The following is a 23,798-nucleotide window of genomic DNA, read 5'->3' on the forward strand; positions in this document are numbered from 1 at the left end:
GAGAGAGAGAGAGAGAGAGAGAGAGAGGCAGAGACACAGGCAGAGGGAGAAGCAGGCTCCATGCGCCGGGAACCCGACCCGACGTGGGATTCGATCCCGGTCTCCAGGATCACGCCCTGGGCCAAAGGCAGGCGCTAAACCGCTGCGCCACCCAGGGATCCCTGTCTCTCCAATCTGAAAGGCAGAGGTTTGCTATGGGTCTTCCCCTCAGAGATCCAAGAGCAGTTGTTCATGTTCAGCTTTTTAGTTGTTGTTAGGACAGAGTAGTGACTTCCAATCTCCTTACATACAAAATCAGAAATCAGAAGTTCAGGCTTCTTTTTTTGAAGAAAAATTTTTAATTTTTTAATTTTAAATTAAAAAAATATTTTATTTATTCATGAGAGATATATATAGAGAGGCAGAGACATTGGCAGCCTGCAGGGAGCCCGATGTGGATTCCATCCAAGGACCCTGGGATCAAGACTTGAGCCAAAGGCAGATGCTCAACCACTGAGCCACGCAGGTGCCCCAAAAGAAAACTTTTTATTTTAAATTATTACAAATTTACAGAAAGGTTGGAAAAATAATTCAAAGTAATCCTGTATAAGTTTCATGCAGATTCCTAAACATGAACATTTTATCACCTTTGCTTTATCTAGCCATTTGCTTAAGTACCCACTCTTCTAATTATTAAGTGCTCAAAATATAGTACATACTTCCTAAAAACAAGAACGCAGCCTACATAAACACAATGCAGTGACTTATCACTAAATCAAGAATTTAGTATCAGTATAAAACTATTAACTAATCCACAACTCTTTGCAATTTCTACCAATTATCCTCTAATGTTCTTTACAGCAAAAGAGAAACATCTCTCTAGTCCAGGATCTAACTCTGGATCATATATTGCTTTAGTTGCAATGTCTCCATAGTGTGCTTTAATGGGAAACGATTCTTCAGTCTTTGTCTTTCATTACTTCGATATTTTTGAAGAGCACAGGCCAGTTATTTTGTAGGATGTCACTCAGTTTGTTTCCTCATCATCTGCATTCCTCAGGTTATGCAATTCGGGCAGAAACGGCACGGAAGTGACATTGTGTTCTTCCCACTGCATTGTGTCAGGAGGCACAGGCTGTGGATTTGTGCCAGTTTTGGATGCTGAACCACTTGGCCAAGGTGGTGTTTGCTAGGTGTCTTCACTATAAAGTTACCAAATTTCCTTTTTTCACTAATAAGAATCTAATGGGGAGACATTTTGAGATTATGTAAATATCCTGTTTCTCTTTATACTTCCTCCTACTAGTCTCAATATCCATTGATGATTCTTTTTTTTTTTTTTAATTTTTTTTTATTTATTTATGATAGTCACAGAGAGAGAGAGAGAGAGAGGCAGAGACACAGGCGGAGGGAGAAGCAGGCGGAGGGAGAAGCAGGCTCCATGCACCGGGAGCCTGATGTGGGATTCGATCCCGGGTCTCCAGGATCGCGCCCTGGGCCAAAGGCAGGCGCCAAACCGCTGCGCCACCCAGGGATCCCCTCCATTGATGATTCTTGCCTAAAACAATTATTACTCTGGTAATGGCCAAATAATTACTTGTGATTTCATCATTTCTTCTACCTTTATTAATAGGAATTCTATTGTAAAGAAACACTGCCTCTTCTCCCATTATTCATATCAGTGTGATTTCTTAGATTCTTATTTTATTCAGTAGGTTATAATATGTAACTAGCAATATATTAACTGCCCCACATATGCCCAGGAAAAGCCCCCTCTGAAAGGTTCCTGTGTCGTGTCCACAGTCTTTCTAACCTTCTCATGTACTTCCTTTCTGGCAGAGAAAGGTATTACAGGCCCCACCATTATGTTAAATTAAAACTTTTCTTAAGCTTATAGGTATTTATTTAATTCCAACTAGTGTTGAAGATTTCATTGTACTTGAAACACTAAATAAGATGATCATACTTGGTGATTTTTACCCATACCTTTTCATGGCTACCCGTAGAGAGAAAGTTTGGAGACTGGCTTAGTCATTTTCTTTTTGTTTACAGGTGCAGACACTCATGGCTGACTAGCTGACTAGCTGTCTGGGTTGTTGGTCTTTCTTTGTTACTGTGAGTTTAAAGGACGTGAGGACTCCCACTCTGTTTATTTGGTTGGGATGATGTAGTTTAAATCGGAATTTAAATTGTCTGTGTCTGATAAAGCAGCCTCCATGTTGACACTGATTCAGAGCTCACGAGCCACCTCGTGCCACTTCCAAAAACACAGCATATGGGAGATAACAGTGAAGTGACATCAACCATCTTGGGACCTTAGGTTCACACAGTGCAAAGAACATGAAAACAATGAAACATATGTACTAGAGGGTATGTGAGATGTGCAAACCCTCCCAATTTGAGCTGTATTCTTGAACTGATTAATTGGATCCATCTGTGTCTCTTCTATCCTTCCCTAACTTCTCTCTCTTTTTTTTTGCCAAGTCTTACATATGAGTGTTTTTCTCCAAGGTCTTTGGCCCTTCTCGCTTTTCATAGAACTCTCCTGAGTGAGGACAATTCTTTCTACAACTTACATATTTTTTACCTGCACATAAGCACTCTTGCCTTAGTCTCTGAGGGAATGTCCAATAGCCCATGAGAAATTCACATTCAACATGTTAAAACTGGAGCTCATTTTCTTTCGAAACTGTTACTCCTCCCATGGTCCTAATTTCAGCATAGAGTCCTTGTATCCACCCAGGCACCTAAGTCAGAAATGTGGGAATCATTTTGACTCCTTCCTGTTCCTTACATATCATTTACTACGTTATTGCCTTAAAATCTTACCTATTTTTCACTCCCATTACCATGATCTTTGCTTGAACAAATGCTAGACTGGCTTTTAACTCCCCATTAGCCTCGCATGTGAGCACTAGTGATTATACAATATACTTTGTGGGAATTTTTTTTTTTTTTAAGATTTATTTATTCATGAGACACACACACACACAGAGGCAGAGACACAGGCAGAGGGAGAAGCAAGCTCCCCGCATGGAACCCGATGTGAGACTCGATCCCGAGTCTCCAGGGTCACGTCCTGAACCGAAGGCAGGCGCCCAACCGCGGAGCCACCCAGGCGTCCCAGTGGGCATTTTTTAAAAAAAGTTAATTGCTTATGATATCTTTTTTGCCATGCTTCACTCCCGCCTGATTTAATACTGCTTCAGGTTACCCCGGACAACACTCAGTTGCCTTCTGGCTCGCTGCTCGGTGTGAGCTGCTGTAGCTTGTCTTGCTATGTAATCATCAGAAACACTTCCTGCTGCCAGCTTCCCAAGACCTCAATGGATTAATATAAAACAAAAAAATCCCTCCAGGAAGGCTAATACGCAAAGACAGAAGTTGTCTGTAACCAACACCTCACCGTAGAATCACTGCCTGCTACATCTAGTTCAGGATAGGTGGCGCGAACCACTTTGTTTTGCCCAAAACAAAAATGGACTCCTTCGGAGTCAAGGCCCTTTCCTTCGCGAGCCAATCGAAGTGTAGCATTCAGGGCCCAGGTGTCCTCACTTCCGCCTCGTCTTCCTGGGTTTCTGACTTGCCGAGGGGGCACGGTCGGCTTCCGACTCGGAAAGGCCTGTGGCGGCGCCTGGGCGGCGAGGCCCGGAGGCGGCGGGCGGGATGAGCGGGGCGCGCGGCGGAGCGGTGCGGACGCTGCGGGTCCCGGGCCGCCACGGCTACGCGGCCGAGTTCTCCCCGTACCTGCCGGGCCGGCTGGCGTGCGCCGCAGCCCAGCACTACGGCATCGCGGGTGAGGCCGCGCCGCCGGGGCGGGGGCGGGTTCCAGTCGAGCCCCAGCTCCCCCCCGCGGTCAGAAAGCACTTCCGACGGCAGCCAGTGCCGCAGATGGCCACCGGGGGCAGCCTAGGCTCGCGCCAGTTCCCGCCGCCTCTCTGGTCCCGCGTGGGGAGCGGGTCTGGAGACCGGGTCCGTGGCTCCTTACGGTGCGGAAGCAGCACGTGGGCGGGGCCTGCAGCCCGGCGTCCTGCCTTACTCCCCAGTCGGCCGACGCCCCCGCCCGACCTTTGACCCCCGCCCCCGCCCCAGGCGCGCGCGGGGCCCGCTGCTGCCGGGACTTGGAAGGCGAGGGCCTGCAGGGTCACCCCCAGCACCTGCCAGTGGGCCCCCGGTCCCCACGGTCGCCATCCGGGCCGTGCGTCTCCTGAGCCGACGCTCGGAGCCTCCCACACTTGCCGTCATGACAGTGATCAAGCTCTGCCCCTCCCTTTTGCCGTCTCAGGGAAAAGCAGACAATTGCAAGTAGTTGGAGTTCACGGTCTCTTTTCAAGGGCTCCACTGAAAGGCAGGGATCCGTTCTTAAGTTTTCTGCTTTTAACGTGTATCCCTATTATTTTCATACTGAAGCTATGTGAAGTAAGTCATTGTAGAATGCCAGCTTTTGATAGTCGTTTTTGTTTGGTCCTACAGATGGAAAAAAAAAAAGTGATTTCTAAGACTCAGGGCGAGAAGTATTTACTTGCATTTTACCGCTTAGCTCTTAGCGCTTGCACTTGCACATTCAGATTTACAATACTTGTCCACTAGGAGGTTGAAACTCATGAATGAGTTTGATATTTTAAATTAAATCCTTTGTAAAAACTTACAAGGAATTGGTATTTAAAAAAAAACAGTCATGTTTAAATAGACTTTTTCGTACCTCAGTCCACATAACAGAACTTTTAAGATATGCTTGTCCTTTAGTGAAATAATTCATTTTTGGCACTGTAATGTAGTAGGGGGAGTAGTTCCTGGGGCCTGTAGGTCAGAGGTTTCTCGCTTGTGAATAAGGGATGATGACACCTATTTGGGAGGCTTATGTGCCTGGCACCTTACCTGGCCATAGAATATGAATTCAAATATCTCTCTCCTGTCTTAGTGCTGTGTCTGGATCCCAAACATAGGTGAGATAATATTTCATGGTTGAGGCGCAATATGGAAAGACAGAAATGGAGAGCACAATCTGGTCATTTTGTAAACATGGTCTCAAGAACTTTAGGGAGAAATTGGTGGTAGTAAAATTAGGTACTCAGTGTTCCATCCCCTTTGACCTTAGATGCTCCCCTCGCAAGTTCAACAGCATAACCCTGATTTTTGTTTTTTGTTTTTCCTTAGGCTGTGGGACCCTTCTCATATTGGATCAAAATGAATCTGGGCTTAGACTTTTTAGAAGGTAAGTTTGCTCTAATGATTACACTTACGTGTGTATTCTTTGTTGCTATTAAAGCCTTAATACAGATTTTGAATCTTGATGAGTAAAAGATTTTTGAATTTTAAATTTGCGGGAGAAAAGAAACAAGCATTTCCTTGGCATAGAACATACTTTTGCCAATAAGTTGTGATTATGTTAACTTCTAATTTTTTTTCTCTCGGTGTCCATTTATAAGATATAAAACTTAAACATAAAAAATGTATTTTTTTTTTTAAACTTATGATAGTCACACACAGAGAGAGAGAGGCAGAGACACAGGCAGAGGGAGAAGCAGGCTCCATGCACCAGGAGCCCGATGTGGGGCTCGATCCCGGGTCTCCAGGATCACGCCCTGGGCCAAAGGCAGGCGCTAAACCTATGACTCTCTTGACTGTTGGACTTATTAACACCTCTGTCAGGGTTAGTCAATGTCAGAGAAAGGAAGGGAAATCTGTCAGAAGATAATTACCTGCTCACAGCTTAGGTGAAAGTTTTATGTGGAAAGTTGAAACCACTGGCCTAAATTACTATTGTCCTGTGGACCACAGAACCCAGACAGCACCCAGATGTGGCATCATGTCCTCATGGAAATAGTGCCAAATTTCTAGATAGGAGACCTAATTCTAATCTAGGTCTGCAGTTTTCAGGCATATGCATGACCTGGGGTGTTCTTGTCACCTCTCTGTTTTTGTTTTTTTTTTTAATTTTATTTATTTATTTATGATGGGCACACAGTGAGAGAGAGAGAGGCAGAGACACAGACAGAGGGAGAAGCAGGCTCCATGCACCGGGAGCCTGACGTGGGACTCGATCCCGGGTCTCCAGGATCGCGCCCTGGGCCAAAGGCAGGCGCCAAACCGCTGCGCCACCCAGGGATCCCTCTTGTCACCTCTCTGAAAGCATTTCTGCATCTGTCAGGTGCTTGCTCTACTTACTTTCGTAGTCGTGATGACTGTGTGAGATAATGTGTGTTAAAATATGCGATAAACTTGAAGAAAAGCTGTAAAATTATGATCGTTATTTTGTCCTCAGCTGCCTGTGTACCTAGATTTTCTGTTTCACTTTTCCTGCTGTAGCTTTGACTGGAACGATGGTTTGTTTGACGTGACCTGGAGTGAGAACAATGAACATATCTTGGTCACTTGTAGTGGCGATGGCTCGCTGCAGCTCTGGGACACTGCCAAAGCCACAGGGCCACTGCAAGTCTACAAGGAACACACTCAGGAGGTAGGAAGGCAGTCTTCCCAGACCGGTTGTTTTCCTTTGGATGAAATCCATTTGGGGCTGGCAACATGGAGACCAGAAGTTTAAGCTTTGGTATTTCCTTACATGTTAGATGTCATTTATTATTTGATTATTCAAACATAAAGTACATCTTGGCCCAAGGAACTAGGAAAGAAGAAAAGGTCAGGCTTCTCATTAGTTAATAAGAACGCCTCCAGTGGTAAGTATGCTGTGGCACCATTTCCTCTAGAGAAGCCCATCACTTTCTTCTCGCTGTAGGCTATGCCTGCCTGCCCTACAGCTGTTGGAAGACAGAGGTAGACAGGCTTTTCAGAGACATCACAAGATTGCCTTTAGGGCTTCGGTAAGATTCCTAAGGATTTTCAGAATATCTTGGAGCAAGAGCATCAAATACTGATTATGAGACAGAACTTACTGAAGAAATTTGAAATCTGAAGCTGGATCATGTGTCTAGGTTCTGTGTGTGTGTGTGTGTGTGTGTGTGTGTGTGTGTGTGTGTGTGTATGTGTATGGGTAGCATATAGGTTGAAAATAGGCATAGAAAATAGGTTGGTTTTCGATCTTATAAAAATACATATATATTTTTAATGAATGTGATGGTAAAGACAATCCCTCTTGGTGTTTTACCTTAAATGTTTAAAAATTTTCCTCAAGGTAGCAGTAGATATTTCAAATGAAAACTTGCACATTTACTTTCAAACTTGTGTATACCACAGCATCTGGCCCATAAAGGCCTCCAATGAATGCTGATTAGATGCTTGAATTATTAGTCTTTTGTGATAAAAAAAAAAATTAGTTTTGTGAGCATTCCAGAAATCATCTTATAGCTATAGCAATTAAAATTTCTAAGACTGTCATTGAAAATAATGGAAAATTGTAGTTCTTCTATTTAATTGTGAAACCTCTTTGACTAAATGTATTTATAAATGATCACGTTTTCATAGAATCACTGAAGACAACTTTGATAAAGGAGAAACTTTAGTTTCAGGATGTTCAATACAAGAGTTCTCAGAGAGTGGCATGTCTGAAATTTGGACATTTTTGTGGTACCTTCATGATTTTTGCTTTTTTCTAATACTACTTAATTAACTTAGGGCTTTTTTTTTTTTTTTTTGCTTTAATATTTTTCTCAAAAGTTTTTTTTTCCCCTTAAATCTTTAGTGCTTTGGATTGTTTATCTCATAAATTCTAGGACTATAACCAATAGGTCGTAAAGTAATATATCTAGTTATGTTAAATGGCATATATTGATTATATTTTTAAAATGACCCTTACATTATTATTTCACTTATCCTAAAACCTTCGTATTTAGGAAGCCGTGGAATTTATGGCTAATTTAGTATGTACGTTTATTAATTTTCAATGTATGTTAAAAGAAATATGCAGTGAATGAAATAAAATGTGTGTATAGTTAAAGTCATCTCTTGTACAACTAGTGACGTGTGTACTACTCTCTGGGAAATACTGTTCTAGAATGTTCCTGATGATGGTCACCTGGCCTTTACTTCATCTCAGTGAAAGTGGATTTCACTATCTCACGTGATAACTTACTTGACTTTTAGATTGCTCTAATGGTTAGAAAATTGCTGTTTTTTTTTAAGATTTTTATTTATTTATTCATGAGAGACACAGAGAGGGAGAGAGGGGCAGAGACATAGGCAGAGGGAGAAGCAGGCTCCATGCAGGGAGCCCAACGTGGGCCTCAGTCCCGGGTCTCCAGGATCAGGCCCTGGGCTGAAGGTGGCACTAAACCGCTAAGCCACCTGGGCTGCCCAGAAAATTGCTATCTTAAGCCCAAATCTACCTTCTATCAACCAACTGTTGTTTCTAATGCCTTTCTCTGCAGGGATAAGACTAAGTCCAGTCCCTCTTTCCCAGGAGAACCCTTGAAAATAGTCACCATGCCCCCATTTTGGTCTTCTTCTTCTGGACTATGCATTTGTAATTCCTTTAGGCTGTCTTCAGATAATATGGTCTCTGTATCTTTTATCCTCTTGGTAAATTCCTTCACATACTCCTCTTTTTCATGGTTGCTTTTAACATTGCATACATTATTTATTCTAGAAATATGATGATCAGTGCTGAGCTTTTTAAGATTTTGCCACAGTAAACTAAGCCTCTGGTTCTAATAACGTTACCTAACATGGCTGGCTGTAGATTTTTCCTTAGCCATGTCATAGTATTGGGTTACTTTGAGTCCACTGATAAGGTACTTGATTTCTGTTGTTTGAACTGCAGTGAAACCAGATTTATATCATTCTGTAATTATGTAACTGGATTTTTTGAGCTGAAGACATCTTTGTGGGTTTTTTTCTTTCAGGCTGCTTTTCTAGGTTGTTCTTTATTTCTTTTCAAATGCATTTTTTGATAAGCACTTGTATCAGGATGACTTGGCTATTAGTGTTAATAGAGAACACAACTAAAAATAGATTCGATAATCGTCTTATTATCTCACACAACAAAGTATTGGAGGTGGAACAGGTGCTGGCTTGGTTATTAAGGGCTTGACAATGCCATCAAAAACCCAATTTCTCTTTGCCTTTCCACTCTGTTATCCTTAGTGGGTGTTCTTCTTCTTCTTAAGCTGCTTATAGTTCCAAGTATCATCTTATCACCTTTGAAGGTCTAAGGGCAAAAAAAGTGAATGTTCCTGTCTTAGGACTTCTTTTGAGGAAAAGCTTCTTCAAAGCTCTACAGCAGACATCTCTTCAAATCTCTGTAACTAGAAGAGTATCATATCCCTAGTCTTAACAGTGTCACTTGTGGGAAAACAAGCCACTATTCCTGCCTTCACCTAAACAAAATTCAGCCCTGGGATGAGGAAAGGACAGAGTTTTTCCCTTAAAAATTAGGGACAAAATTAGGGTTCTGTGAGCAAGGAAGAAAGGGGGATTGGCTCTTGGAGCACCAACCATCCCCATCTGCTACAGCGTACTTCTTCTCTTTTTCACAGTCCTTAGTAAAAATCAAAGTATGCCAAGCAAGGTGATGAATAGAGAATTGTAGGATATTCATAAAGGCCATCCTTTGAGAGAATGTGAAGAGAAAGAATTTCTGATGATTGACTTAAGGCTCAGTATTATAATACAAAATATTTGGCATTTAAAAAAATTTATTTATTTATTCATGAGAGACATCGAGAGAGAGAGAGAGAGAGAGAGAGAGAGAGAGAGAGAAGACAGAGATAGACAAACACAGGCAGAGGGAGAAGCAGGCTAGATGCAGGGAGCTGATGTGGGAATCTACCTGGGTCTCCAGGATCATGCCCTGGGCCGAAGGCAGGCACTAAACTGCTGATCCACCCAGGGATCCCTATTTGGCATTTTTTCATTGAAGAAAATACAGCATATATTCAAAGGATGTCTCATACCAAATACTCAGAAACACTTAAAAGGATTTAAGATCAGACAAGAGAGTTTTGAAGAGCTAATAAATATTTGTTAAATAAATTACTAAGTGAACATAGCTGATTTTCCTTTTTTTTTTTTCCTACTAGCATTTTCAAGAATACCAAACAATAGATTGTCTTCTCCTGTGGGTAATAGTATAGACTAAGGATGAATAGCCTGGTTTCAATCAACTTTGAGTTGAGTCATGGCTCTGTAACTTACCTGCTGTGGGACCTTGGCAAGTTCCTTGTTTCTCCTAAAACTTAGTTTCTTCATTTGCAAACTGAGGATAATAGTCTCTGTTCAGAGGGTTGTTGTAAGTCCTTAAAACAGAGCCGACACTGAGTGTAAATATGAGCTATTATTATATCTTATTGTACTAGGGTTAGAAAGACATAGAACAAATTAGGAATCCTCCACTTAACCTATTTCACTGCTTGATAACTGAGAAATGTCCTAACAATCAATTTTCAGACAATCAGATGAGTAGGTGCTGAAGTGAAAAGGAGAAATCCAAGACCCAGATATATTTTAGGCCTGAGAATTAAAGGGCTTGGTGAAATGGAAAGAAAGAAAAACATGGACATTATCTGTATGCATAGCTTCTAAACTTAGCATCAAAGCAAGAATCCGATTTTCCTATCCATTGTTAACCTGGTGTCTGCAGAGGCCATTCTGTCTTTTGAGCTCCATTAAATGCCTGTAGTTTAGCCTGCTGCTGAATATATAATAGGAATGGAAGAATAGGAAAATTTTAAAAAGATCCAGCAAGAAGGAGACTAGAGGGTGAACTGAGAATTTTGTTTCTGTACCTCATGACTTACAACATGGTGTTGTAAGTAGGTGGCTCCTACTTTATTTTTTTTATTTTTAAAAATATTTTATTTATTTATTCATGAGAGACAGAAAGAGAGAGAGGCAGAGACACAGGCAGAGGGAGAAGCAGGCTCCATGCAGGAAGCCTGACATGGGACTCGATCCCAGGTCTCCAGGATCACGCCCTGGGCTGAAGTTGGTGCTAAACCACTGAGCCACCGGGCTGCCCTCCTACTTTAGATCTAGTAGGAAATATATGTAGGAGAATGGTATAATCTTAATTGATAATTTTAGATCATGTGAAACTAGAAATTCTTTTTAGTTTAGCTACAATCTGATATCAAATGAAGTTATCCTATGAGATTATTGGCAGAGCTATTTAAATATATCTAGAATTTACATTTTATGTGGGACAGGGAGGAATATTATATATACGTGTATATATAACACATATATATGTGTTATATATATGTGTGTATATATAGTTATTTCTGTGTATATTTCAAGAAGGAACAATGGAAAAATAATACAAAAGCTAATAAAAATTGTTACCCTTAAAGGCATCAGGAAGAAATCAGGGGAGAAGGGACAGGATGGATAATTTCTCCAATATAATTTGTATTACAATTACTTTTGACCTTGGAACAGTTGAAATATTTTATAAAATTAAAAATTACCATTTGATTAAAAAAGAAAAAAATTGCCAAAATTGAAAACAAATAGAAACAAATTAATCTAGTGGTGTATCAAATTGGTGTCATAATCAGGGATTGAAAATAATGATTTCTAGTGACTTTAAAATGCAGTATTGTGATTGTCCATGCCTAATCAGATATGTCAACAAAAGGAATTGCAAAGAAGTTTTAAATTGCATTCAGAAAAATCAGTATTATTATTTTGAAACTCTCATATTATTTTGTAGGTTGAAGCATACCAGTAATTATGTTATCAGAAACCAAAAATTTTTACATAAGTAAAGTGATAAGAATAAAGAAATTAAAAAGAGACATTTAATCTTAAAATTGAATGAGAAATATCTGTACAGACTCATCATTTCTTTTTCTCTGTGTAAAAAAAAAATATATATATATATATATATATCCTGGTTCTTTGGACTGTAAAGACCAAAAAGCAATGACAACTGAGTTACAGTGAATATCCCTAGTGCCCAGATTACTGCTTCTAAATATCATTTCCCATTAGAAGGAACTGGGATTTTTGGAGAGATAGTTGATTCCAGGACTGAGCAGGAAATATACAAGATAAATCTAAGATGCCTTGTGTCAGAAAACTACGAAAGACCACTGGGATCACATCGAAAGTTTAGAAGAGACACTGTGAAAGAGGCTCTCATTAGCCAATGTTGGACAATTTCAACATCAAAAAGAATGACAACAATATGTTAGAACACTATACACACAGAGAGAGACCATACACGTATGTGTACTTCCACCCATTACATGGAGTTGTAATCATTAAAAAATAACAGCTGGACACCACTGGTGATTACAAGGACAGGGGACTCATTCTGAAAATTGCTAAGATAAGGAATCGAGGCACTTTTTCTGCCTTTCCTGTACGAATTTTATTGTGGGGTAATTGGACCCTTGATGTGGAAAATTCTCATAACAGAATTCTGGCTAATAAATGTAGAAGGAATTGCATAATTAGCAAGTCACCATTTAGTAACCCCGAATGAAATAATGACTGTAGACAAAGGTTATCCATGGATGCTAAAACATTAATTTAATATTGATACGTCTTGTGAACAGTTTTTAGGATTACTAAAAAAGGATCAACTAGTGATTATACACCTAATACAATAGGCAGCTAAAACAAGATTGAACTGAATGTAATCAAGCCTCTAGACCTAAAGTCCATCTTAAAGGAATGGGAAGGGCAGAGGGAAATGGTGGCACTATGAGGAAACAGCCAAATTCAGAGTGTAGAAGAGCCTATGGGACCATGAACTTGGTGTCTTCAACAATTGTAAATGTCATGGGAAGGGTGGGTGGGTAAAGCAAGGTGGGAGAGGAGGATCTTCCTAGATTAGACCTAAGAGACATAACAACTAAGTGTAAAATGTGGATTTTTTTGGTTTCTGGTTCACATAAACCAACTGTAAAGAGACATTTTGGAGACAACCAGAAAAGTAAAATGTAGACTGAGTTTTAGATGATATTAAGGAACTGTTTGTTCATCTTTTTAGGTATAAAAATAGCCTCATGCTTCTATAAGAAAGAAAAACATCCTTATCTGCTTACTTATTTATGAGTGAAGTAAGTCCAACAGTCATTCAGTTGGTCCAGGACATATGAAACAAGTGGTAGAATGTTGATAATTATGGAAAGCATGTGATGGATACCTAGGAATTTATTATGATATTTTTTCTTTTATGTGCATTTTAAAATTTCTATAGTGATAAATTAAAAAATTGTTTCACATTAAAAGAAGTATGTAGCCTTTTCTAAATCGCTCAGTAATTAAAAGTCAGTGTCCCTTTCCTTTGTATTGATACAGGTAAGTATGAACATTCTGGACATAGTTTTTATTTGATGATTTTTAATTAAATAGACCAACTTAAAAAGGGCAACACTAGACAGCAGATTAAAAACGAGCTCTTTGGGAATTGGTTTCAGTAATAAAATTTGTCCTCTCACACTGTGGTTTTGATGAGGTTCAGATTTCATAAAGCAGCACAAAATATTGTTCAGTGGTTGTTTTTTTTTTCCTTTTTGCAGTTTCTCAGTTAATTTTTTTCCTGCCAAGAGTAACTATATCAGATAGGCCTTTAGAGGACCCTGCTTTTAAAAGCATAACTGCATACCCCTCCTCTTTTTTATCCTTAATCTGACCATTAAGCCATGTCTACTCTTTGAGCAGGAGTAGAGGGGGAATTGGGAATAGGGAAAGGATGGAAGACTAGACTTATTGTGAGAGGTGCTCTTCATTTAGATTTGTTTCTTTGTCCCTTCATCCATTCTAGAAACTTTGCTTAATCCTACTGTGTGCAAGGGACTGCATAAGGCCTAGCGGGGACGATGAACAAGTCAGACATGAGTCCTCCCCGTCTCTAGGGATGGAGGCTTGAGCTGCTGGTGACCTCATGGATAATGTAATAAGTGTTGGAATGCATGGAGTGCTACAAGAGGAAAGGATCTTGGGGGAGGGACAAGGAGGGCATCCTTATGTCTGCAGGGAGAGTAGGAATTAATTGTTCAAATGGAGAGGCCAGAGGAATAGGGTTAGAGGTAAAGGCAAGTGCACACTTGAAGGGGAGGGATTGAGCCTCTGTGCCTGGAACAGTTAGCATCTTGGCGGTTAAGCTAAAATTGTGGCAAGACACTGAAGATGTTTAAAAATTTGCTAAGAAATATTTATGCTCATGAAATATATGTAAGCTGTAAAAATATATAATGAATGCTTGCATATTCATCATCTCACTTAAGAAATAAAGCATTTCCTATGCTGTTGGAGCCCCAGCTTGCAGATGCTATCTTTCTTGTATCTACTTTTTTGCCTAATTCTGTCATTCTCCCTCCTTTGGCCTTTACTACCTTCTTCCCAGGAGTAACCACTAATTCTGAATGTCTTCTTCTGTTTTCTTTGCTTTTCTTTTTAGTCTTACTGCATATGTATGCATCCCTAAACCATTTGTAGTTTGCAGGATTTTGACTTTTCGGTAATAAGCAGCAGCATGGATAAATCTCAATGTTGAGTGAAGATGGTAGGTTACAGAAGACTCATAGTATGAAACCATCGAAGGGCTTTCTACAGGAGAATGACATTTATGTTTCTATGCAGCATAGATCATGGAGGTGAGCACGGATGGATGGGGAGAGCAGTTAAAGGATGCTACACACGGTCTAGGTAGTAGCTAGTGTGGGGTTGATGACTATAGCCTCTTAAGAAAAATTATATGCAAACTTGTAACCATGGTCCTTTGGGATCTTGTCCCTTCTATTTAACCTTTCTGTTCTTCAGACATGACAAGCTTGGTTCCTGCTTCAGGGTCTTTCCCTTTTCTTCTGTCAAAGCCTTTCCTCTCAAACCTGCAGTTTTGTCTTCACTACACTCAGGTCTCTGCTCAGAGAGGTCTTCCCTGACCACTCTATCAATAAGTGACTCCTTCCTTCTATCATTGTTTCCCAGTCTCTTCCCTTGGTTTTGTTGTGCTCTGTAGCTTTTCTTTTTAATTAAATTAAATTAAATTAAATTAATTAATTAATTAATTAATTTATTTATGATAGTCACACAGAGAGAGAGAGAGGCAGAGACACAGGCAGAGGGAGAAGCAGGCTCCATGAACCGGGAACCCGACGTGGGATTCGATCCTGAGTCTGCAGGATCGCGCCCTGGGCCAAAGGCAGGTGCCAAACCGCTGCGCCACCGAGGGATCCCTGTAGCTTTTCTTTAAATTCACAATCTGAAATTATTTATTTGTAGCTTGTCTATGATCCATGAGGGCTGGGACTTGATCTGTCTTGTCTAACATTGTACCCCCCTTTCCCTTGTGCTTCATACATAAGTAGGTGCTTGATAAATATTTGTTGAATAACCAAGTAAGGTAACTTGAAGTTGGGATAACGGAATCTACTATTCTTTTTCAACTGTCTCCCCAACATCCCTCTGGCTGTAAACTTTTTTCAGAGCCTGAGGTTAATGCCCAAACCCTGTTCCCACTAGACATTTATTTCCATTTAACTATCTTGCTGTCCCTTCAAAGTCAGTATGTCTAAAATTACACATTATCTTCTTTCCTCCAGTCTTCCCATTTTGTTAATGCCACCACCACCGACAGCCCCCAGGCACAAAACCTTGGTGTTATCCTGCAGTGTTCTCAGTCCTAATCCCTTGAGTGCTATCTATGCCTGTGTATGTCTTTGGGGGAGTTTCTGATCACTATTTTCACTTCTGCTTTTTGCTGTTGATATTTTAGCCAGGCCTTACAGCCCTGCTTGGATCCTGTCTTCTGGCCATCAAGCTGAATTTTGTATCCCAGCACCCATTTTGTACTTATGTTTATAGTTGTTTTTTTTTGTTTGTTTGTTTTAACAGTATCTATCCTGGCTTGGACTGTTACATTCCCACATCCTAAATTGTAGACACAGTCAAACACATAAAATATTTATTGAGTTGCCTTTATTTCCTTCCATGTTATCCCATTTAACCTCACCATGTGTGTCTTGTCCTTAGTTTTGTCCTAGAGTCCTACTGCTTATACTTTGTTGTATGACTGATGATATAGCTGGCAGCAACACCACCATTAACGTAGTTATCTTACCTCCTATCTTTTGTTCTCACTAGGCCTGGGTTCTCTCTGAGCCTGTGGGAGCTCTTGCACTTTCAAAAGATGAGAAGTCATAAGCTTTCAATCCTATGTCACGTTGTAGAGGCAGTGAAATCTGACATGTTGGTCTTAGTTTTTAGTTATATTTGTTCAGTTGTCCTCTGAAATGAAAACCGTAGCTCTTTATAATACCTTAGTGATGCAGATTGTAAAGATAAATTTAATTGGGTACATTATTTTAACTCCCGTTTATTGAGTGTTTATTATATTGCAATGAGCATAGACATACAAGATGGTTTTGTTCTCATGGTGGATTTTCTAGACTTTTTTTTTTTTTAATTTTTATTTATTTATGATAGTCACAGAGAGATAGAGAGAGAGGCAGAGACACAGGCAGAGGGAGAAGCAGGCTCCATGCACCGGGAGCCCGACGTGGGATTCGATCCCGGGTCTCCAGGATCGTGCCCTGGGCCAAAGGCAGGCGCCAAACCGCTACGCCACCCAGGGATCCCGGATTTTCTAGACTTTAGCAGGTATTTAACACAAGTTGTAGTAAAATATGGTGAATGTTAAATTGTAATTAGGTACAAGATGCTGTTGGAATGCACAAAAGGAAGCATTTCAGTCATCAAAGGCTTTGTCGAGGGGAGGCCTGTTTCATAAAAGACAGGTGAACAGGAGTTCACTAAGTTGACAGAGGCTTTAAGTTCTTGAATATGGATCATTCATGAAAACAAAATGGAATCAATCTGGGCTCTGATGAAGGGCAATGCCAGTGAATCGCCAGTGAAGGGCAGGCTTTTATTTCCTAATATTGCAGCCCAAGATTATTCCAATTCAACAGTGCCCTCAAGTAGTGAAGTGGTGTGGTATAGAGACAGCCTAGTGTAATGATTAAGGGTAGACTCAGCAGGTAGGCTGCTGAGCTGCAGAGTTCAGCTGTGCAACTTACTAGCTTTAGGAATTTGGACAATTAATTTAAACTTTTTGGGTCTTAGCACAGTATTTCAGAGGAGTTAAGATTAATGAGATAAGATTAATGAGATAAAATATGTAAAATGCTTATAACAGTATCTGGCACACAGTAGATGCTCAATAAAGGTTTGCTATTGTGGTTATTTTTGACTGTTCACATCAACCTAGAGCAGGAGTTGGCAAACTACTACTCATGGGACAGTGCCCAACCTAGGCTACTCTCTGATTTGTAAATTACGTTTTATTGGAACACAGCTTTGTCTACTCATCAGGCGTCATCTATGGCTACTTTTTTGCTCTAGCAGGCTGACATACAGAAACCAAATGTTCTATAAAGCCCTGAATTACTGCTCTTTACAGAAGAAATTTGCCTTATCTTGGCCTACAGGACAAAATCAAACTCCTGAGCTCTCAAGATCTTCTGTGACTACTTCCAAGTCTGTCTTTTTCCACCCATAACCAGTAGATGGCCACAGCAGCTCTTTGGTTTTTGCTGCCCCGTCTATATGAGCTGTTCTCTGTTGCTGGCTTGTGGTTTCTTCAGTGTTCCAGCTGATCTCTCTCTCTCTTTTTTAAGATTTTATTTATTTATTCATGAGAGACACAGAGAGAGAGAAAGAGGCAGAGACACAGGCAGAGGGAGAAGCAGGCTCCATGTGGGGAGCCTGACGTGGGACTTGATCCCGGGTCTCCTGGATCACACCCTGATAAACTGCTGAGCCACCTGGGCTGCCCACTTTTTTTTTTTTTTTTTTAAAGATTTCATTTATTTTTTCATGAGAGACACAGAAAGAGAGGCAGAGACATAGGCAGAGGGAGAAACAGGCTCCACGCAGGAAGCCCGATGTGGGACCTCGATCCCAGAACTCCAGAATCAAGCCCTGAGCCAAAGGCAGATGCTCAACCACTGAGTCACCCAGGCGTCCCTGATCTTCTCTCTTTTGCATGAATATAGACAGCAGCAGAGCCAGGACTAGGATAGGGTGGGTGAGGGTCTCATCTTAGGTACATGATTCAGGAGGACCCCCAAAATTCAGTAGTCAAATAATGTCAATGCAATATTTTTAAAAATCATGATTCAAAAAATCTGTGAAAGTTTTAGACAGAAAACTTTGTAAAGTTTTAGACAGAAACAGGATCAGTATTACTTTTTTTTTTTTTTAAACTGAGACTCCAGTATGGCTAGGCATGGTACATAGTACATAGTGTAAGACAGCAGAGAGCAGGGAACCCATGCTTAAGGTACAGCAAACTGCAGACACTCCTGCCTCCTACATAAATAATATGGTAGCAAGAATTTTTAAGATTCAGAAGAATCTGATATGGCTGGTCATATTTAGTGATGTATACTCAGGACTACTTTAATAAAGAATAATAATGCACATGTTTTGTAGAACTTAGCTTACAATAGTGATCTATATATAATCTGTTATATAAAATGACAATAAAAATATTTCCATAAGATTTTTATTTTTTTATTTTTATTTTTATTTTTTCCATAAGTTTTTAAATGGTTCATTTGAAATCATTCACTAAAAGCAGTAAAGCATAGATTAGAATAGCAGTATTGGATAACTAAAGCTGTTTACCAAGAGATCTGAAAGGATTACCTGGTTCCTATAAGCTTTTTCTAAGAAAGGCCAGATAGCAATATTAATTGAATTTTAATGCTTTCTGATAAACACTGACCTGGCAAGCTTTTTTAGATGACTAACTTTCTAATCTGCTTTGACATTTCTACAGGGTGCTGCAAACAGTGATTTGTTGGTAGGTTAAAAATATATATGATTTGTTTTAGTGAAGGAGGTTTGGAAATAATCTGTAGAATTCTATTAAAACCAAATGGAATCTTATCTGTAAGGAGTATGTCTGGAGGAATGGACAAAATGGCCTTTCCATTTCTCAGGCACCATGTTGAGATTTGTAGGACTTTCAATGAGGTGAATTAGTTGTTCTAACTGGCTATCACTGTTATGAAGAGACAAAATGTAATATTGAACTTAATGCTCCTTTGCCTTCTAAATGACACATTAAAATATTTTTAGGTCTATAGTGTTGATTGGAGCCAAACCAGAGGTGAACAGCTTGTAGTGTCTGGCTCATGGGATCAAACTGTCAAATTGGTATGTCATCATTACTGTATTTAAAACCAAATATTCTCTTCCCCAAAGCTTCCCTTGAATTTTTTTCTTTTCTAGAACATACTTTTATATCTTTCAATTACACAGCTAATTTTCTTTTCAAAAAACTATGTTAAAGCATTTATTAGAATTTAAGCATTTTTAACCTTTTGGCTATAAACTAACCACTAGCTCAGGATTGATTATTTTGGCCCTTTAAATACCATTTTGCTTTATGTGAAAATAGACTTTAAAAAATCCTTGAGATATGTATGTCTATTATATGTGTATATATACATATATATGTAGTGTTTTGTATTATATATAAACATAAATTTGAATTTGCCTCCAAGTAATTGATCTATTCATTTATTTGTAGTGGGATCCAACTGTTGGAAAGTCTTTGTGCACCTTTAGAGGCCATGAAAGTGTCATTTATAGCACAATCTGGTCTCCTCACATCCCTGGTTGCTTTGCTTCAGCCTCAGGTAAATAATTTGGTATTTACCAAAAAAGCCTTACTTGTGGTGAATGGTAGCTCTGCTTTTCCCAGTAGGTGGCACTGTGGACTTGAGATTTGGAAGGAAAAGGGACCACAGTAGTATTCTTTGTGCTGTTTAGATGGTTTCATTTTTTATCAACCTCTAGGCAAGAATCAGCCGGGCCTAGACTACTTTTCAACTATTCATGAACAAATATGGTTTGTCTTAGGCATATAATAACTAGCTATAAATCTTCCAAAATCGGTAGCCATTCTAGTTTTTTTTTTATTAGCCACTGAACTGCTTTGCTTAGATGGCATTATCCTTGGTTTGTTTATCAGAATGAAGGTTGCTAAGTCTGAGTAAGAGTTACAAGAATGTTAATATGTGCTAATTAATGATAAATATTTGTGATGATTGACAAAGTAAAATCATCACTATTTTTTGCTTCTTTTGTAACTTTCAAAAAAATTTATAAAGAAAAAACAAAAATGATATCCCAGATAAGCCTTATTCTAGACTTATCGTATGCATAGTGATTAAATTCAAACAGTACAGAAACATGCCAAATGCAAAGTAAGTCTTCACTCCTCCGCCTCCATAGAACCATGGTTAACTTTTTCTTATATTCTTCCATAAAGATTTTTATTCTCATTCCAGAATGTATGGTACAAAAACAAAAAATGTTTATGGGGGAATATTCTTGAGGAAGAGTCAGATGTCTTTAAAGACTGAATTTGCTTAGTGATGTTAGGTTTTATTTTTATTTATTTATTTTTTAAAGATTTTATTTATTTATTCATGAGAGACACAGAGAGACAGAGGTAGAGATATATGCAGAGGGAGAAGCAGGCTCCATGCAGGGAGCCCAATGTGGGACTGGATTCTGTGACTCTAAGATCATGCCCTGAGCCAAAGGCAGAAGCTCAACCACTGAGCGACATGCACCCTACCCCACCCCCGTCCCTGATGTTAGAGTTTATATGATTATAGCTATAACATTTTTGTTGCTGAAATTGTACAGGAAAATAATTTTATGAGTTTTCTCATAAAATTTGCCCCATCCCAAATTCATTTCCCCATTGAAAATATTATTATAAAACAGCTTTTGATTATGGAAATTTCTTAGTAGCCTTCATTTAGTATTATAGTTGAATTGAGTGAATCATGGCGCCATTCAGAAGGAGTTCTTAGACTCTAGTTTTAAATAGACTTGATGGAAAAGAACATTCACCAATTATATTTTATGAATTATACATATAAATTTATATACTTAAACTTAGGGAATTGAAACTAATTTAAGATAGAAAAAGAGGTACACCATGTTTCTTTTATTTGATCCATCATCAATAAACATTTGGCTAAAGATTTTCTGAGTACTATTTCTTTCTGAAAGTTGCTGACACTTTAACATATGTTGCGTCATTTTTCTTTTGGATAATTTGTGTAATGTACTGCATGCCATTAAAGCTGTGAAAAATGTAGAAATGAAACAAAGGTGAACAATGTCAATTGGCATAGACAAGGCAGGGTTGCTCTGCTAGGCTGCCTCCTCGAGTCACTTTGACCCCACCTTGGTGAACAAGTAGTAGGAATGATAAACCAATGTCTCAGGGTATTCCAATGTGAGGGTTTATTAAATGAGATCATTTGGGGAGTATATACATAAAATATCCTATATGACACTAATGACTTTCAAAAGTGTTGATTATAGAGCAGCAACACTTTATAGATTAATCAATATGATAACAAAAACCTTCCCCGTCCTGATGATACCAGTTAATTCTGATAGTGAGAATCTGATAATGTTAATAGTTATTTTAAGATTTATTTTTATAGATTAATCAATATGATAACAAAAACCTTCCCCGTCCTGATGATACCAGTTAATTCTGATAGTGAGAATCTGATAATGTTAATAGTTATTTTAAGATTTATTTTTTTTTAAGATTTTACTTATTTATTCATGAGAGACACAGAGAGAGAGAGAGAGGCAGAGGGAGAAGGAGGCTCCATGTAGGGAGCCTGATGTGGGACTCGATCCTGGGACTCCAGGATCATGCCCTGGGCTGAAGGCAGGCGCTAAACCACTGAGCCACCCAGGGATCTCCTATTTTAAGATTTAGACCTTGAAATGATAAATAAATGCACTTCCTTGATCTTTTAAATGCTTTCCAATTTGATGAATGAAAAATGATACCTAATTTTTGTTTTGATTTGCATACTTGATTACTAGGGATAGTGAGTATTTTTCATGTCTGTTGACCATTACTGTTTTTCCCTTGTGAGTCTCATGTTCATGTTTTTGGCCCATTTTTCTACTGAAAGATGTTTGTTTTTCTGTATTGATGCATGAGCTCTTCTTCAGTTTTGGGGATCAGTCTTCTGTATCTTACACATATTTCCCCAACTTTTTGTTTGTCTTTTAACTATTTTATTTTATGTTGTTTATTTGTTTACTTTTAGTATATGCATTTAAGTTTTTTGGTAGTCAAAACAATCCATGCTTGTTAAGTTTCTGGCTTTCATTTAGGATGAATATGGAGTTTGCTCAGTGAAAAATAGGAGGCATTGCATGGCACAGAAAGAGAGACCATTCCAGGCAGAGAATAGGCTGTCCAAAAGTTAAGAACTTGGTGCATATTTGAGATACTGAAAGAAGGTCAGGGAGACCATGCATAAGAGGAAAAGGTGGTAAAAATGAGGTTGGGCAGTAGAGAAGGGCCCAGATCACATGTCATGGACTGGATTCACGAGTTTGGATTTTATCCTATGGACATGGGCACAGCACTGAATAGGTTTAAAAAACTAATTCTGGCAGTGTGTAGAAAATAGTTGGGAGGTGAGCAGGAGGGAGTGCAAGATTTAACTAAGAGAGAGATGAAGGCATGGGCAAGCATGGTGGCAGAAGGGGTGACAGAAATTGGGCCGACTCAAGTAGTATTTAATAATGATTCTATAAGATGTCCAAGAGGTGAAGAGAGAAGGATGAGTAACTCCCAGATTCCTGCCAAGGATAAATCAGTGGGTGGTTAATGTCATAACTGAGGTAAGAAATATGTTTGAAAGTTTTGTTTTAGAACACGCTCAGCTAGTGGCACACACTGGATTGTCAAGGAATTGGTTGAGTTTAGAGCTGAGAAATCTAGCCTCATAACTAAATTGTGTCATTGGCTCATACATGGTAACTAAAGCCTTTCCAGTCAATTGGAGCCCCTGGGAAAGAAACCTTAGATAAGTAGAAGAAACCTTAGACTAGAGTATAGGTTGACAAATGACTGCCTTCAAATCAAAATGACCCACTGACAAGTTTTGTAAACAAAGTCTTAGTGGAACACAGCCATGCACACCCTTTTACAGGTTGTCTGTCTGTAGCTGCTTTTGTGCCATAGTGGCAGAGGTGGAATGGCCCTTGAACCCGAGAATACTTACTATGGGGCCCTTCACAGAAAATGTTTGCTGACGCTTTGTATAAAGAGTCCTGAGGGGAGATCAAGAAGTGGAAGCTTTTTTGTGGAGTTTGGTCATTTTGGGGCAGGAGAGAAGAAAGTAGCTAGAGGAGCAGGTAGAGTGTGTCTAACATTGTCTCCTCATTTAATTATCCAGCATCTCCAAAGAGGCAATCAGTAGGATAATTGTTCCTTACTTGCTAATAAACTATATCAATGCCCTCAGTTGTTGAACTATGTTGAATGTGATGTAATGTCACAGAAATCCTTTCCTTTTGGGATCCCTGGGTGGCGAGGTGGTTTAGCGCCTGCCTTTGGCCCAGGGTGCGATCCTGGAGACCCTGGATCGAATCCCACGTTGGGCTCCTGGTGCATGGAGCCTACTTATCCCTCTGCCTATGTCTCTGCCTCTCTCTCTCTCTCTCTCTCTCTGTGTGACTATCATAAATAAATAAAAATTAAAAAAAAAAAAGAGAAAATGCTCAGAACTGGAAATCTTCAGGTAAATTGTGTATAAATATGTCCATTATATTAAGCAGTTTCTTAGATTCCAAGATAATAGTAAATTCTGTGTATAGAAGCCAAAAGATGTTTAAAGATGTTTAATGATTAAAATTAACAACATGGTTTTCTAGAGTGAAAAACAGTATGCTTATAAGATTATTACTATTATTTTAAAAATTTCTAAGTTATCTGAGTCACAGTGTTTTATCCATGACCTGAGTTAAATCTTTCTTGAGATCCCAAATCTTTTGGGATGAGACAAGTAATATATTTTTCCTTGGCACATTTCCTTCTCAAAGCCTAAATTTCTTGTTTG

At 39.3% G+C, this 23,798-nt stretch overlaps 1 protein-coding gene across 1 annotated transcript in view; it reads left to right on the plus strand.

The window, feature by feature from the left end:
- Positions 1-3,545: 3,545 nt before the first annotated feature.
- Positions 3,546-23,798, plus strand: part of PEX7 (peroxisomal biogenesis factor 7) — an 81,158-nt gene continuing 60,905 nt past the window's right edge. The window contains exons 1-5 of the mRNA XM_041745264.1: positions 3,546-3,775; positions 5,137-5,194; positions 6,289-6,439; positions 18,973-19,050; positions 19,427-19,535. Coding sequence (XP_041601198.1) covers positions 3,646-3,775; positions 5,137-5,194; positions 6,289-6,439; positions 18,973-19,050; positions 19,427-19,535 — 526 coding nt within the window. The 5' untranslated portion in view covers positions 3,546-3,645. The remainder of the gene's footprint in view (positions 3,776-5,136; positions 5,195-6,288; positions 6,440-18,972; positions 19,051-19,426; positions 19,536-23,798) is intronic.

This window comes from Vulpes lagopus, chromosome 2 (genome assembly GCF_018345385.1).
Source record: "Vulpes lagopus strain Blue_001 chromosome 2, ASM1834538v1, whole genome shotgun sequence".
NCBI lineage: Eukaryota > Metazoa > Chordata > Mammalia > Carnivora > Canidae > Vulpes > Vulpes lagopus.